Source organism: Phaseolus vulgaris, chromosome 5 (assembly GCF_000499845.2).
Source record: "Phaseolus vulgaris cultivar G19833 chromosome 5, P. vulgaris v2.0, whole genome shotgun sequence".
Lineage (NCBI taxonomy): Eukaryota > Viridiplantae > Streptophyta > Magnoliopsida > Fabales > Fabaceae > Phaseolus > Phaseolus vulgaris.
This window is the reverse complement of record NC_023755.2, coordinates 40,522,640-40,537,578: the sequence shown is the minus strand read 5'-3', so window position 1 is coordinate 40,537,578 and position 14,939 is coordinate 40,522,640. Positions and strand designations below refer to the sequence as shown.

Below are 14,939 nucleotides of genomic sequence, written 5' to 3'. Positions count from 1 at the left end.
AAATTAACTGCTTAAATTCGATTTTATTGTCTATATTATATTTTATGTAATAAAATAATAAAAAAGCTTTGTATAAGATATTTTTACCTTCCATTTTTTCTCTCTCTCCAAGTTAATCTTATTTCCACCAACATATAGTGAAATATTAATTATAACTAGGTTTAAAACTTCCAAAATAACTAACAAAATTAAATCATGCTCACTAAGTTACTTTTGTTAAAAAATGAGATTTGGTTTAGTTTATAATTATAGGATATAATATTCACAAACATATATTTTGATGTAATAAAACACAATGGCATGCAAAGTAGTTAATCCAATGCAAAATATAAAACTATATATAGTTAAACTTTATATTAATAGAAATATAATATTCCATTTAAAAGTAATACAATGTAATAAAATAACATAACCTAACCTAACCGTATGGTCTAGTATATTTGGAAATGGAGGCAAATATAACCTAAAACATAAAAAAGTATGTTGAATAGTTAAATGTAATATAATCATACATTGATAATCGTGATTAAAGTTTAATTAATCAACCACTTAAAGAAGCCAGGTATTTTTTCTTTTCTTAATATTATTATCTTATTACATATATTATATTTTATGTATTAAAATAATAATTATGGAGGAGTTAGAAGGGTTTGAAAATAACAATAAAGAGGCTTTGTTTCTGCACCCATTTTGAAGTTACCTACAATACAGTAGAAGCTCACGAGTCAGACACGCAATCTGCAACACTGCGTTCGCCATCGCCCCAAAATCGCCACCACCGTAAGGTTCGTTTTCTAATATTGGATTTATCTTCTTTCTCTTTCTCTCTCATCCTTCAAACCTTGTTATTGCCTTCACTCTGTAATTGATAACGGTTTTTAATCATCGAAAGAGCGAGTAGAAAAGTTTTTTTGAATCATTGCTCAAGATCTTCCAAGAAAAATTTCAAGAAAAAAGTTGAAGGAAAATTTGAAGGAAAATTAGAACAGGATGCACGTTCGTTCACGCAAAATTTGGAGAACAACGAATTACGATGTGGCATATGATTCTAGATAGAGACTGAAATGAGGGAATACTTTATGTAAAATTGGAATTCTGTTATTGGCTTTTACAATTAATTACTAGACAATCCGTAGTTTTGTTCGTTAGAAAATTAATGTTTGTTTGCATGCATAGATGGTTTAAGCGTGGTATGTTGACGATTAAGTCGGAAAACCTCTGTCCTTTGTCGGTTGAGGAGAAACGAATTTGGTCTCCTGTTTAACTGTTGTGGTGACTCTAGACAATTTATGGATCGACGGTTATAATCTGTGAAAGAGAGCCACTGATTTCTATGGATTATCTTCATGATATTTCATGCATTTGTGTTCATCTTTTGCAGGTTCTTTTGGGAATCGGATTTGACAGCAATAGTCTGGTTTCGGTGTTTCAGTTTATCAAAAATATTAGATGGATAACAATAATTGGAGACCTAATCAAGGTACTGAAGCCAATATGGATACTAGTGATTGGAGAGGTGGACTGCAGCAAGAGTCGCGCCAAAGAATTGTCAACAAAATGTAAGATTCAGGTTTAATATTGTCTATCTGATGTCATTTGTAATTTCTTACTATTGTCCCGCAACAGAAGTAAATCAATGATAAATGATATTCCATGAGGATTGTGGTCTTCTTTTCAAATGATAAATGAATGTATATCAAAGAACATTGATTGGCTGTGTCATATTGTGTAATTGTCTTATTCAAATAATTGCGAATAATTACGAATAATTACGAAACACGTGCTCAAATTTCTGGTTGATAGGTTAAAAAAATAATTAAATCTGTTCGTTTTTCCTCGAAACGAATATTTAATAAAAGATCGCTTTGATTGTTTTTAATGTCAATAAAAGTGTAGGGATGAGGTTTAGCATGTCAGCATTGCACATGCTCATTGATGGGTTAGTGGGACAATTTTTTTAAAATCATGTATCATTTTACATGTCAAAGGTCCTGGGCAAGCTGAACTTCTTGAGGGTGGGATCATTCTGGTATTGTGATTTACCTTGCCCAGTCATGGGATCCTCGTTAGAATGCAGTCAAAATTACCCTTTTTCTCTCCTATTATCAAATGGTCTCCGCCATTCACTGCCTTACCCCCATATGAAAATCACTCAATTGTATCATTGGACCTGTGTATAACCTGCTGAAGCTCCACCTTGCTGCTACTTTCACTGTGCGTAGTTGCTACAATTGCTGGTTATTGCACTGTAGTTGCTCCTGTTACCCACATCTCAGCTTCTGTCTTCTCTTTTTCTCAAGGTCAGCCACTGCTACCCAGCCTGGGTCTCTCTCGCTCAGTGATCCAGTCACTCTCATCTCATCCCACTCTTTTCTATCTTTTAATTCTATGCTTTGGCTTCTCTCACAGTGGCTGAACTGCTGAATTAATTTTTTAATCACCCTTTTATTTTTCATAATTGTTCTAAAATTATCTTTCTGACCTATTATTAATTTTAATTCTATTTATTAATTATTTGAAGAACTTTATGAATTATTTTTATCATGTTACAAATTTTAATTCCACTCTTTAGTTGTCTATAAATCTATGATTTTGGATTTCAACTTAAGTTTTGTAATGATGTGAGGTTGTTTTCTTTATCTGTGGTGTTTTTATGCATATGCATTATTTATAATTATTTTTGGTAGAAACTTAGGATCTTATGATCCGAGTTACTGCTATTCACTCCTCTCGATCCCAGGTAGTATCTTGAGTTTAACAACCTTGGAGTGGGATATAGTCATACTTGGGGGTTGAACGCTATCACCCGCAAATACAACTTTTCAATTATTTGGTGTTATTGCACAATGTTTTAGAATAAACTTTTGCTATCATGGGTGTATCCTTAGAATATGGGGCACTTGCTTATTTGTTTTAGATGTCTCAAAGGAGGAGTAGAGCAGAGTTTTTTTTTCTCTATGTGCTGTTATTATTTTTCATGTGCTATTTGGTGAGTTTGGTTGGAGGTTACTGCCATTATTTTCACAGCAGAACATGTTTGTCTTTGCAAACTGATTTAGGATTGTGTATTTTGCTCTTGAATAGGTTATACATATTTTCTCTTCATAGAGAATGTGTGGTAGATGGATATTTAGTGGAAAACTATAGGACTATTAGTAGGATGTTTTTCTCTTACGTTTTTTATAAAGGTCATATATGCAAAGGAAGCTTAAATGCATATGTAGCAAGGTAACAATTGGAGTTGAATCTTATCCTTGCCTTAAAACATGAAATCAATTATTGAGAGGCTTGAATCAATGATTCTAATCACAAGATCAATATAAGAATAGGAACTAGTATATATTAGAATTCAATACAAGAACAATATAGACTTCAAGCTAGGGGAATAGAATCATTAACAAGAATATAACTATGGATAGAAATGGATTAGAATAAAATTGAATCGAAAATTATAGAGCATAAGAACGTTAACACAAATTAAAAGAGAAAATGTGGAGAATACTTAGATGGTGGAAGAAGCAAGGCCCGCCAGTTGAATTTGAAGTTCCACCTCCATCTTCAAGATAAGCACAAAGGAAGAATAACCAGTTTGATTTCTAGAAATCAACATAAAACTCATGGATGAGAATTACTCTCACAAGTGCTTCAAACTCTCAATTTTCATATATTTCAAAAGTTATTTACAAGGAAAGGGAATTGTTATATCTATCCACTCATGCTAGCCTTAGCCGAAAATGTTAGAGGAGAAAGAGAGGGAAATCCGAAAATTTAAATTTAAATCTCCTAGATCTTTTCAATGACCAAGATTAACCTCATACTTTTTGTGGTTGTATCACACTTTCTATGTGTGTGTAACTCTCCTGTTGTTTCTCTCTTCTCTTGGCCGAACTTGATGCTCCTTTTTGGGCATGATTGACTTTTTAAATTTAGGCCGAATTACAACCTAAACTGCAATTACTATTTACACCTTGATATAACAAAGAAATTAAAGGACATACGTTTTCCAAGTCTAAGTAAGAAGTATAAAATAAAGAAAATGAAGAACTATTTTTATGAGCAATAGTATTTTCTCTTGTTATGCTCCTGGTGACTCTTCTTGGAATTATGTATTATTGTTCTTTTTCTTCTTTTTCAGTCATGCAATCATCAGATTTGTACGTAGAGGAGAAACTATCTACATTATCAAAATGATGCTTTGCACTCCATTTCTGATATCCATTGTACTATATTTGTTTTTTGTTCTGAAATTGTGTATGATTTCAATGAGGGCTTCTTACATTTTAACGAGCTTATAACATTTTAGGATTGTCTATTGACCATAAGTTTTCTATAATTTGTATTATTTAGTTAATAAACCACTTTCTTCATTTTCTATAGAATGGACACGTTAAAAAGACATCTTCCTGTTTCTGGTCAAGAGGGATTGCATGAACTTCAGAAGATTGCTCAAAGGTTTGAAGAGAAGATTTTTACTGCTGCCACAAGCCAGGTACTATTTGATTTTAGATTTATCAACTTATGGTTATGTATACAAACACGTACGAAATGAAAGACTGATGCTTTAATGTGATATTCCCTTATTTCAGTCTGATTATCTACGGAAAATATCTTTGAAGATGCTTACAATGGAGACTAAATCCCAAGGCACCATGGCCAACCCTCCAAACCAAGGTGGTCCAAGTAATAAACCTCCCGATCCAGGTTAGATTTTAATAACCTTGGCATAGTGGCAATATTCTCATTCCAACAGGATCTAACTTGGAGTTGTTTCTAGTTCAGCTTAAGTTTTTGGGACTGTATTGTGTCCTATTGATGTGAAGAATCACTAACATTTTATTTTTGTCTGGTGGTGTTACATACGATCCTGGTTGTTTGTTTTTGAGTCTTTGTTCCTTTTAAATTTTTTTGATGATATCAACTTGTTAAAATTTATCTCTAAAAACATTGCAGTGTCTGTGTTTAAATCCGTTGTTAACTTGCAATTTTGGTTTCCTTTGCCCTTGCCACTTGTTTCCATGCTGATTTTAGTATTTTGTTGTGGATCTTAATTAAAGAAATTTTATTTTAAATTGTTTGGTTTAATCTTGAATACCAAATACATGTAATTTGTTTGTTTTAATATTGATTACATCTTGTTGAGTTTCTTTTAGCTTTCTTTGATATTTTGTGATGTCTTATTGTTGTTTTCTTTCCTCCAGTGTTATTATGAGGCATTTAGTCTTGAAAGATGTTTGGTTAAGATTGTATGTGGATTTGAGCTAAGTGATTGATTAGCGATGCAAGTGTTGTATAGTACATTAGGAATCTTTTGTTAATCTCTAGCGTTAGTCTTGGACCAAAAAGAGCACATTGAAATTACAAAATCTAGGTGTTCGCCGACCAAAATCAATCTAATTGTGAAAGTAGAATGAAAACAACCCAAAAAGGTAGAAAGAGGTGAAATGCTTAATTTTTAAAAGTTCATAAAGCTTGAATCACATTGTTAAGTCTTTATTCCCACTGAAGGCCAACTTGTGTCCATTATTAGAGGTAGTATTGCTTGTTTATACCGTTACTCTCTTTTATTTGGACCTTTATTGCTTGCTTAATAGCTTTTTGGTAACTTCAACTCCTTCTAAGGTTGCAAAATTTCAATTGTGTGTTGTTAACAATTCATCTGGATCTTGATGTAATATCTTAAGTTTTTTTCTGGGTTTCTCTGACTTAACCTATCATTGTTTATGTAATAGGACTTGTTATTCCACCCCAAGTTCACAATCCTGGGCAGCAACATTCTATTCCTATGCCCAATCAATCTCAGGCACGCCAACAGCTTATTCAAAATAATATTGCATCTCAATCATCGGGTTTAACCCAGACTCCAATCCAAAATGTTGGCCAGAATAATCCCAATATGCAGAATATGCCTGGACAGAATTCAGTGGGAAACACCATTAACCAAAATTCCAACATGCAAAATATGTTTGCTGGTTCCCAGAGACAAATTCAAGCAAGGCAGCAGGTTGTTCCCCAACAACAGCAGCAATCACAAAATCCGCAACAATATCTGTACCAACAACAAATTCAACAACAGCTTTTGAGGCAGAAGTTCCATCAGCAGCAACAACAGCAGCAGCAGCAACAACAACAACAACAGCAGCAGAGTCTTCTACAACCAAATCAGTTGCAATCTTCTCAACAACCTGTCATTCAAACATCATCTGTTATGCAGCAGAATCCCATGATGCAGACATCTCTACCTAGCATCCAGCACAATCAACAATCAAATAATGTTCAACAATCAACACAGTCCGTCCTTCAGCAACACTCCCAAGTTCTAAGGCAACAGCAACCACAACAAAATTCGATCATTCATCAGCAACAAACACCAATTGGTCAACAGTCAATATTACCTCCACAACAGCAACAACAGCAACAACAGCAACAACAGCAGCAACAACAACAACTTATGGGGGCACAGGGAAATGCAACAAACATGCAGCATGCCCAAATACATGGGACACAGAATAATGTTGGTGATTTGCAGCAACCACAGAGGTTACTTGCACAACAGAATAACCTCTCCAACCTGCAACAGCAACAATTAATAAATCAACAAAACAGCCTATCGAATATGCATCAACAGTTGGGTAATAATGTCTCTGGGTTACAGCAACAGCAGGTCCTAGGACCTCAATCTGGCAACTCAGGTATGCAAACAAGCCAGCACTCTGCACACGTGCTACAACAATCACAGGTCCAAATTCAACCACAATCTCAGCAAAATGCATCAAATTTGTTACCATCTCAAGGGCAGCAGTCACAGTCTCTGGCTTCACAGCAGCAGTTGATGCCACAGATTCAATCTCAGCCTGCACAATTGCAACAACAGTTGGGTTTGCAACAGCAGCCAAATTCCTTGCAACGAGATATGCAACAAAGGCTTCAGGCCTCAGGTCCCTTACTTCAACAATCAAATGTTCTTGATCAGCAGAAGCAGTTATATCAATCACAGAGACCCCTTCCAGAAACTTCATCAAGTATGTGAAATTGCAATTGTGCATTTTTCTTTGTGTGCTTTACCTTTTGTCAATTGTTGGTTTCAAGGTGGTCAAATTCGTGAGCCTGCCTACCTACTACCTTGGGTCATTTAGGAGGTAGACAAATTGTATGATCACATCATGGTTTAAAAGATCTCCATCTTATAAAAAATTGTATTTCAAACATCTATATAACATAAATAGGTTGGATAACTTTGAAATCTCTACTGACATTGGAATAAACTCTTATTCTAAATACAATATAGGTCTAATTGTGCAAGGTCTAACCCTTGTCTGCCCAGCAAAAGAATTAGATGGCCTAAGTCCTCTAATAGTGCCAAGGTCACAAGTTAAAGATGCAAATAGCAACATTAAAACACTAAAAAGATTGATTTTTCAGTGAACTTTGAGGGTTGCCCAGAAAAATGTAATATTACATAAACAGAGAAAGGACTGGACATCAAAATATAATAGAACAGGCATAGTAATGTAAAGCATACTCTAGCAATGTGCGACTGAACCAACAATAGGCAGCTATTCTATATGTCTTTTATTTTGCTTTCAAAACATAATAGGACTTAGAACCCTTCTTCCTTGACCATTGTACGGAAGGTTACCTCTATTGTGATTTGATTTTAAGGTGGTAGCTCTGTTCTGTCCTTGCCCTAGACAGCTAGACCTATATAGGCTCTGGTGCAAGCAATACAGAAATTACATCCAGTCTCTAGTTACATATTGAGAAACTCACAATTTCAGTTTTGATGAATATGATTGTTTTAGCAGATATTGTTTATTTTGTATACATTGTATTTTGCAGGTATGAGGGTCCTGCAATATGTCATTTACGTTTTGGGTATTATCTGGGTTTGGGTTTGATTTTGCCAGCAGGTCAAGATGCAAAACCCAAGGTAGGATTACTGGGATTGCTTGATCCCAGTAATTTGACATGCTGGAACACAATCCCTGCATGATCTCAGTGGAACGAGTTTTCTTCTGGATCAGGATACTCCTTCTTACAAGCATGTAGAAGTAGAATCATCTTATGATTCTACGAATCTACATGTAGGAGTTCATTTGTACTGCCTTGGATAACTCTCGCATTGTCATCAGTTCTTGTCAAAAAATTGCAAAGAAAATGAAAATGTAAAATAAATACAATAATTCAGTGCATTTTTGTGCATTCTCTGCAGTAAATTATGATTATCGTCTTATTTCTTTAAAAGAAATATTGGGACTATTGCTTCAAATTTACCATTTCTGGTTTGTTTGTCTTTCCTCCATAACTTTTTTGCCTTGTCTAAGTGCTTGTGGCAAGTCTCAAATTCTGTTGTGATGTTTGTGCTATAAATCACTGGTCCATATAAGTTAAGCAACAGACTTTCTGAAAAGCAACAACACAGGATATCACATATAATGTATCTTCTATATATGATATAATAATATTCACTAACTTAGTTTGCAATTACCTCATTTATTTTTAAAAGCAAAACATTTCTGCGTTCTTTTAGCCCTAGCTCATATGTGTGTGAAATATCTTTTGTAGCTTCTCTGGATTCAACAGCACAGACTGGACAGTCAAGTGGGGGTGATTGGCAAGAAGAAGTTTATCAAAAGGTAATATACTATTTCTTATCATCATTTTTCTTTCAGTTAATTGGGTTAAGCAACAAATATTTGTTAAACGAGCCCTAAAATAAAACAATGAAGATTGATGATGTTTATTGTGAGGAATTTAAACAAGAACGTGGAACTCTATCAATTTTTGAAAAATAACAAGAACTCTTATCAAATATTTGCTTTGTGTATTACATGTAACTGCATATGACTTAAATTTTGTTTCAGTTTGCTGAATAAAATATCTTAATTTGTCAATCTGTTCTTAAGGCAATAGTGGTACAAATCTTCTTGCACAGGAGATTGCGAGGTTTATAATGCATTTGATTATTTGCTTCTGTTTATTTTAAATGGCAGATTAAATCAATGAAAGAAAGTTACTTGCCAGAGTTGAATGAAATGTACCAAAAGATTACTTCTAGACTTCAACAGGTATGTTTAGTCAGGCAACTTTTTAATATCAGCTATGGACAAAGAAGCTTTTGTCATTATTATTATTATGCAAACTCTAAAAGGAGAAGTCCTTTATTGTTTTTATTTTTACTCAAATTATTTTACTGTTTAACCTCGTATCTTTTTTCTTTTTCTATCAGCACGATTCTCTTTCACAACAACCAAAGTCAGAACAGCTCGATAAGCTGAAGGTGTTTAAAATGATGCTGGAACGAATTATAACATTCCTTCAGGTTTCCAAGAGTAACATCTCAGCTAGTTTCAAGGAGAAACTGGGTTCATATGAGAAGCAGATTATTAATTTTATAAATACAAATAGACCTAAGAAAAACTTGCCTGGACAGCTTCCCCCACCACATATGCATTCCATGTCACAGTCACAACCCCAAGTTACACAAGTGCAGTCTCATGAAAATCAAATGAATTCTCAGTTGCAAGCAGCAAATATGCAAGGCTCTGTAGCAACAATGCAGCAGAATAATATGGCAAACATGCAACATAATTCTCTGTCTGGTGTATCTACAGCACAGCAGAGTAAGATGAATTCAATGCAACCAAATACCAATTTGGATTCAGGACTAGGAAATGCTGTAAACTCCATACAACAGGTTGCAGTGAGCTCACTCCAACAAAACCCTGCTAGTGCTCCTCAACAAACTAATGTTAACTCCTTGTCTTCACAATCTGGGGTTAGTGTAATCCAGCCAAATCTTAATCCCCTTCAGCAAGGTTCTAGTATGCTTCAACACCAGCAACTAAAACAACAGGAGCAACAGATGTTACAGAATCAACAGCTTAAGCAACAATATCAGCGGCAATTGATGCAGAGGAAGCAACAGCAGATCATGCAACAGCAGCAGCAGCAATTACACCAGACAGCAAAGCAACAGCTGCCTGCACAATTGCCAACTCATCAAATACAACAACTTCACCAAATGAATGATGCAAATGACATTAAGATGAGGCAAGGAATTGGAGTTAAGCCAGGGGTCTTTCAGCAACATCTTACATCCAGTCAACGTTCAGCTTATCCCCATCAACAGATGAAAGGGAGTCCTTTTCCTGGTTCTTCTCCCCAACTCCAGGCCACATCTCCTCAGATTCCGCAACACTCATCTCCTCAGGTTGACCAGCAAAACCACCTTCCATCTCTCACAAAAGTTGCTACACCTCTGCAATCTGCTAACTCACCTTTTGTAGTACCCACTCCCTCACCTCCCTTGGCTCCATCTCCTATGCCAGGGGATTCTGAAAAGCCCATTTCTGGCGTTTCATTGATATCAAATGCTGCAAATATTGGATATCAACAATCAGGGGGTGCAACAGCACCTGCTCAATCCCTTGCCATTGGAACACCTGGAATATCAGCCTCTCCTTTACTTGCAGAGTTCACTGGTCCTGATGGTGCTCTTGGTAATGCATTTGTATCCACATCTGGAAAGTCGACTGTTCCTGAACAGCCTATTGAGCGTCTAATTAAAGCGGTTAGTCTGGTTAATCTTAGGCTGGCCTGTTCTGTGACTTTGCTCTTTAAGTTTATTACAAATTTGACAATTCATAAAGGTTTCCATAATTTTTCAACTGACAAATTTCCGTCCAATCATGATTTCAGGTGAAATCAATGTCATCAAAAACATTATGTTCTGCTGTTAGTGATATTGGTTCAGTTGTAAGCATGAACGATAGGATAGCAGGATCAGCACCAGGTAATGGATCCAGAGCTGCTGTGGGTGAAGATTTGGTCGCTATGACTAATTGTCGCCTTCAGGCAAGAAATTTTATCACACAAGATGGTGCCAATGGAACTAGGAGGATGAAGCGCTACACTTATGCTACACCCTTGAATGTTGTATCTTCTGCTGGTAGCATGAATGATAGTATCAAGCAGTTAGCTGCTACTGAGGTCTCTGATTTGGATTCAACTGCAACATCTAGATTCAAGATGCCAAGGGTTGAGGTACTATGTTTTTTAGGTGTTACATTTTATTTATAATTTATATCTTTTACTTTATGGTCTTATATTTTGGGCTAGCCATTGCATTTTATGAATGGACATAAACACATAGACGGCATATGCTCTAACATATTATGTAATTACTTCACCATTTATGATTTCAAGGAGTCAGACTCATAAACCATTGCTGCTAGTTCAATATAGAAGTATATAGAAAGGTGTAATTTCATATCGTCGTTTAGATGGTGAAATATCTATATATCAAATATGCATTGTTGCTTTCATACTTATTGTAACACCAACCAACTAAATTAGAGATTTTGATGCCTTGAAATATTCAGTTCACGCAACAAACAAAGATCCAGGTGGGGGCAAGGGGAAAGAAATAAACATATGGTGGGGGTATTTGAACTGATGAACGCCTTAATTTCATGATAGCACACGTTTTTTTGCAACTACCAGTATTTTGTAAAAGAACACAGTTTATAACTCTGATTATGATCTTTCAGGACATTTTTTCAGGATCTAGTCATAATTGAGATAGAAATTATTGAATTAGATTTTCTTTTATATTAATTTGATCAATTTAATGGGTAAGCACTCTTTTCTTAAAGATACAAATGGTACTAAATATATTACCAAAAAAGAATAGCGATTATCATGAAAAGATAAAAATGTATTATGGTTAGGCTGAATCATGTTGACTTGTTATTCTTCAATTCTTTTAATTAATAATGTCTTTTTTTTTACAAATAATCATTATCCACCCGAACCTCTCCCTCTTTATGGACAATAATTAAGGGCAGCATGAGCTATAGAACAAAGATCCTATTTATGTTTAACTCTCTTAACAGGTCAAATGTTGACTTGGACAGTTCTGGATTCATCATATAATAACTTCGATTTTGCATGATCTGGTTTAGCTTTTGACATTTGCTTCATCAGAGCATTAGATGATTCGTTGGTTATTATGTTTTAAAATTATTCTGAAGTTAACCTTGTGAAAATTATGAAGTCACTTTATAATTTATGGATTTACTCTAAACATGCAGCCTTTGATTGTTGATAAGGAATTTGTGTGACTTATATTGTAGGCTAATCATTCCCTTTTGGAAGAAATTAGGGAGGTTAATCAACGACTTATTGACACAGTAGTAGACATAAGCAATGAAGAAGTTGATCCAACAGCAGCAGCAGCTGCGGCTGAAGGGACAGAAGGGACCATTGTCAAGTGTTCTTACAATGCTGTAGCTCTCAGTCCGAGCTTAAAATCCCAGTATGCTTCAGTACAGATGGTGGGCTTTAAAACACTTAAACCACGTGCATCTTTGTTATAGAAATTTTAACTTTGTCCTTACTTGTGTTTTATTACCTTGCAGTCACCAATTCAACCCTTGCGCTTGCTTGTTCCCACGAATTATCCTAACTGTTCCCCCATACTCCTCGACAAGTTTCCAGTTGAATCTGGGTGAGAAAATGAGCTTTTTGGCATCTCTTATGAGTCTTATTTTCTTTTAAACAAAATCTTTACTCACCAAATCATGAATTATCATGACAAATAAGTTCTACTTTTGCATTTATCAACAAAAGGAATAAATGTATTGTTCATATCTTACAAAAAGTTGATTATGACTTTTTTTTCATTCATGAAGCACGGGTTTGATTTATTGTATCAGACTCCGTAGTTTATGTTAAATGTACTGAGAATTCTTGTGTTTAACAGAAGTGGTATTGAATATTTGTTTCAGTAAGGAGAATGAAGATCTTTCTGTGAAAGCAAAGTCAAGGTTTAGCATATCCTTACGAAGTCTGTCACAACCTATGTCCCTTGGGGAGATAGCAAGGACTTGGGATGTTTGTGCTCGCACTGTTATTTCTGAGCATGCACAGCAAAGCGGTGGTGGGAGTTTCAGCTCCAAGTATGGGACTTGGGAGAATTGCTTGACCACATAATGATCCTTACCATCCCATGCAAACATCTCTTTTTCTCAAAATATTTTCAAAACTTGTTTGTATCGTTGGATGGGTTTTTGGGTTTGAGATAAAAGCAATTATATCAACTCCTTGCCGTTGTAGTGAAATTTAGTGCATCCATTTCCTTGTCCATTTACATCTCAATGTAGTGAATTTGTGTGAAATGAATCAAAATGCCTTCACCTAGACTTGGTTCTTACTGGTATAGAACTGCTTCTTCACGCACCTCCATCCTTCTTGTGCCACCCTCATAGATTTATAGAATCCAGAAACAATTTTTAAAAATTATATATATTCTAGATTACATAATCCGAATTTGGACATAGTTTACGAATTATGTAATTTGAAATATATTTCTAAAAATTGGTATTTCATATTATATTTCATAATCTATAAATAATTTTTAGATTATGTAATATGTAATCTGAAATATATTTTTAAAAAAATGATATTCTGAATTATATAATTCGGAAATTTTTCTCAAATCTAGAAAGAAAAAGTTTATAGATTACATAATTCGAAAAATTAATTGCTTATCTGAAAAAAGGTTTTTGAAGTACATAATATGCATCTTAAAAAAGATTTTTGGATAAGTACAAATATGAAAATAAACTTTTGTATTAGGTAATTCAGAAGGATATTTTTTAAATACAAAAAATTTATGGAGGTGAGAGGAGAACATATGGGGGTGCAGAAAGAAGCAGTCCTGGTAGAGTTCTCGACAAGTTAGGCCCGTAATTTCTGCCCGAAAATAACTCTTCCTGAGTTTCATGCTAATTTGTGAGTTATGTTTAAAAATCTAATGATTTCAATGAATAACTATAGGGATTTGTTAAATTACATTTAGTTTTTTTTTGTATTTAAAAAAATGCATTTAGAAGTTGTTTTTTATAAAAGTAAATAGGTTTAATTTACACTATTTTTAAAAAAATATTGCTCCTTCCTCCCATCTCATGAAACATTATCCATTAATTATTTCCTCCAACTTCCTTGTACTATGTACATGCGTTTGGCATTGAAACTTCTTCCAATCTTACTAATCGAATAATTAAAATATAAATTTTATTTAAATTTATTTTAAAGATACAAACATAATTTCTATGCATTACTAACGTAAAAAAAAATTATACTACTAATTGAAGTTAATGTACAACCTGGCACTTGTTAAGTTTGATCATTTTTAAATAACATCTTATTAGTATAGAGTATTTTCTAACTTTTTCAGTAAGTTTTATTATTGCATTAGTTATATTCATTTATCATTTCTCTATATTTTCTCCCTTAATATATAATCCTTCACCTATTTATTTCTCTTTATTTTGGCTAATAGGTCTAGATAAAACCCCCATAACCACACTTATTTAATAATAACAGGTTAAGTATATCCTCTTCTTCTACAAGAGTAATCTAAAACTTGTGAAATTCTGGTCTAATTTTAGCAATTTTATTCTAGGTCCGTATGCGCTGAAAAAAATTCACACAAACACTTTCTTATGTTGTTTGCACTCAGGCAATGAGGCACATCCATAAACGAATGACAAAAAGAAGATAGGGGGAAGAAAAGTCAGGACGTTTTGTTTTCGAAAAACCGGTTTTGTTCACTATCGGTCTGGGACTTACTACGCCTTACTCCTTGGGTATTTTGGTCTGAAATTTTTACCAGACATTCGTCACTATGTCTATTGAGTTTTGACTGAGGTTTGAGCCCTAGATTCTTCCCACAAGATTGGCAATAAATTTTTTATTCGTCACTGCCAGGGCTGAAAGGAATATTCGTTTGTGTGTGAAACTGTTTGATTTTTTTCGTGGGTGAATACTCATCTGTTTGACCTGAAAATTGTCGTGTTTTGTCCCAAATTCAGTCGAGATTCTTGGGCGGAATTTCAGGAAAAAAACAATTCTGGGAGAATTTTTCAGAAATTTTG

At 34.4% G+C, this 14,939-nt stretch overlaps 1 protein-coding gene across 1 annotated transcript; it reads left to right on the top strand.

Moving 5' to 3' along the window:
• The first annotated feature begins 642 nt into the window (after positions 1-642).
• On the top strand, positions 643-13,200 carry LOC137836061 (mediator of RNA polymerase II transcription subunit 15a). The gene is made up of 12 exons (XM_068644880.1): positions 643-785; positions 1,382-1,559; positions 4,378-4,489; positions 4,587-4,701; positions 5,730-7,019; positions 8,563-8,633; positions 8,991-9,065; positions 9,227-10,570; positions 10,699-11,043; positions 12,135-12,335; positions 12,420-12,508; positions 12,789-13,200. The coding sequence occupies exons 2-12, from the start codon at positions 1,450-1,452 to the stop codon at positions 12,991-12,993; spliced, it is 3,957 nt and encodes a 1,318-aa protein (XP_068500981.1). The 5' UTR covers positions 643-785; positions 1,382-1,449; the 3' UTR covers positions 12,994-13,200.
• The last annotated feature ends 1,739 nt before the right edge of the window (positions 13,201-14,939 follow it).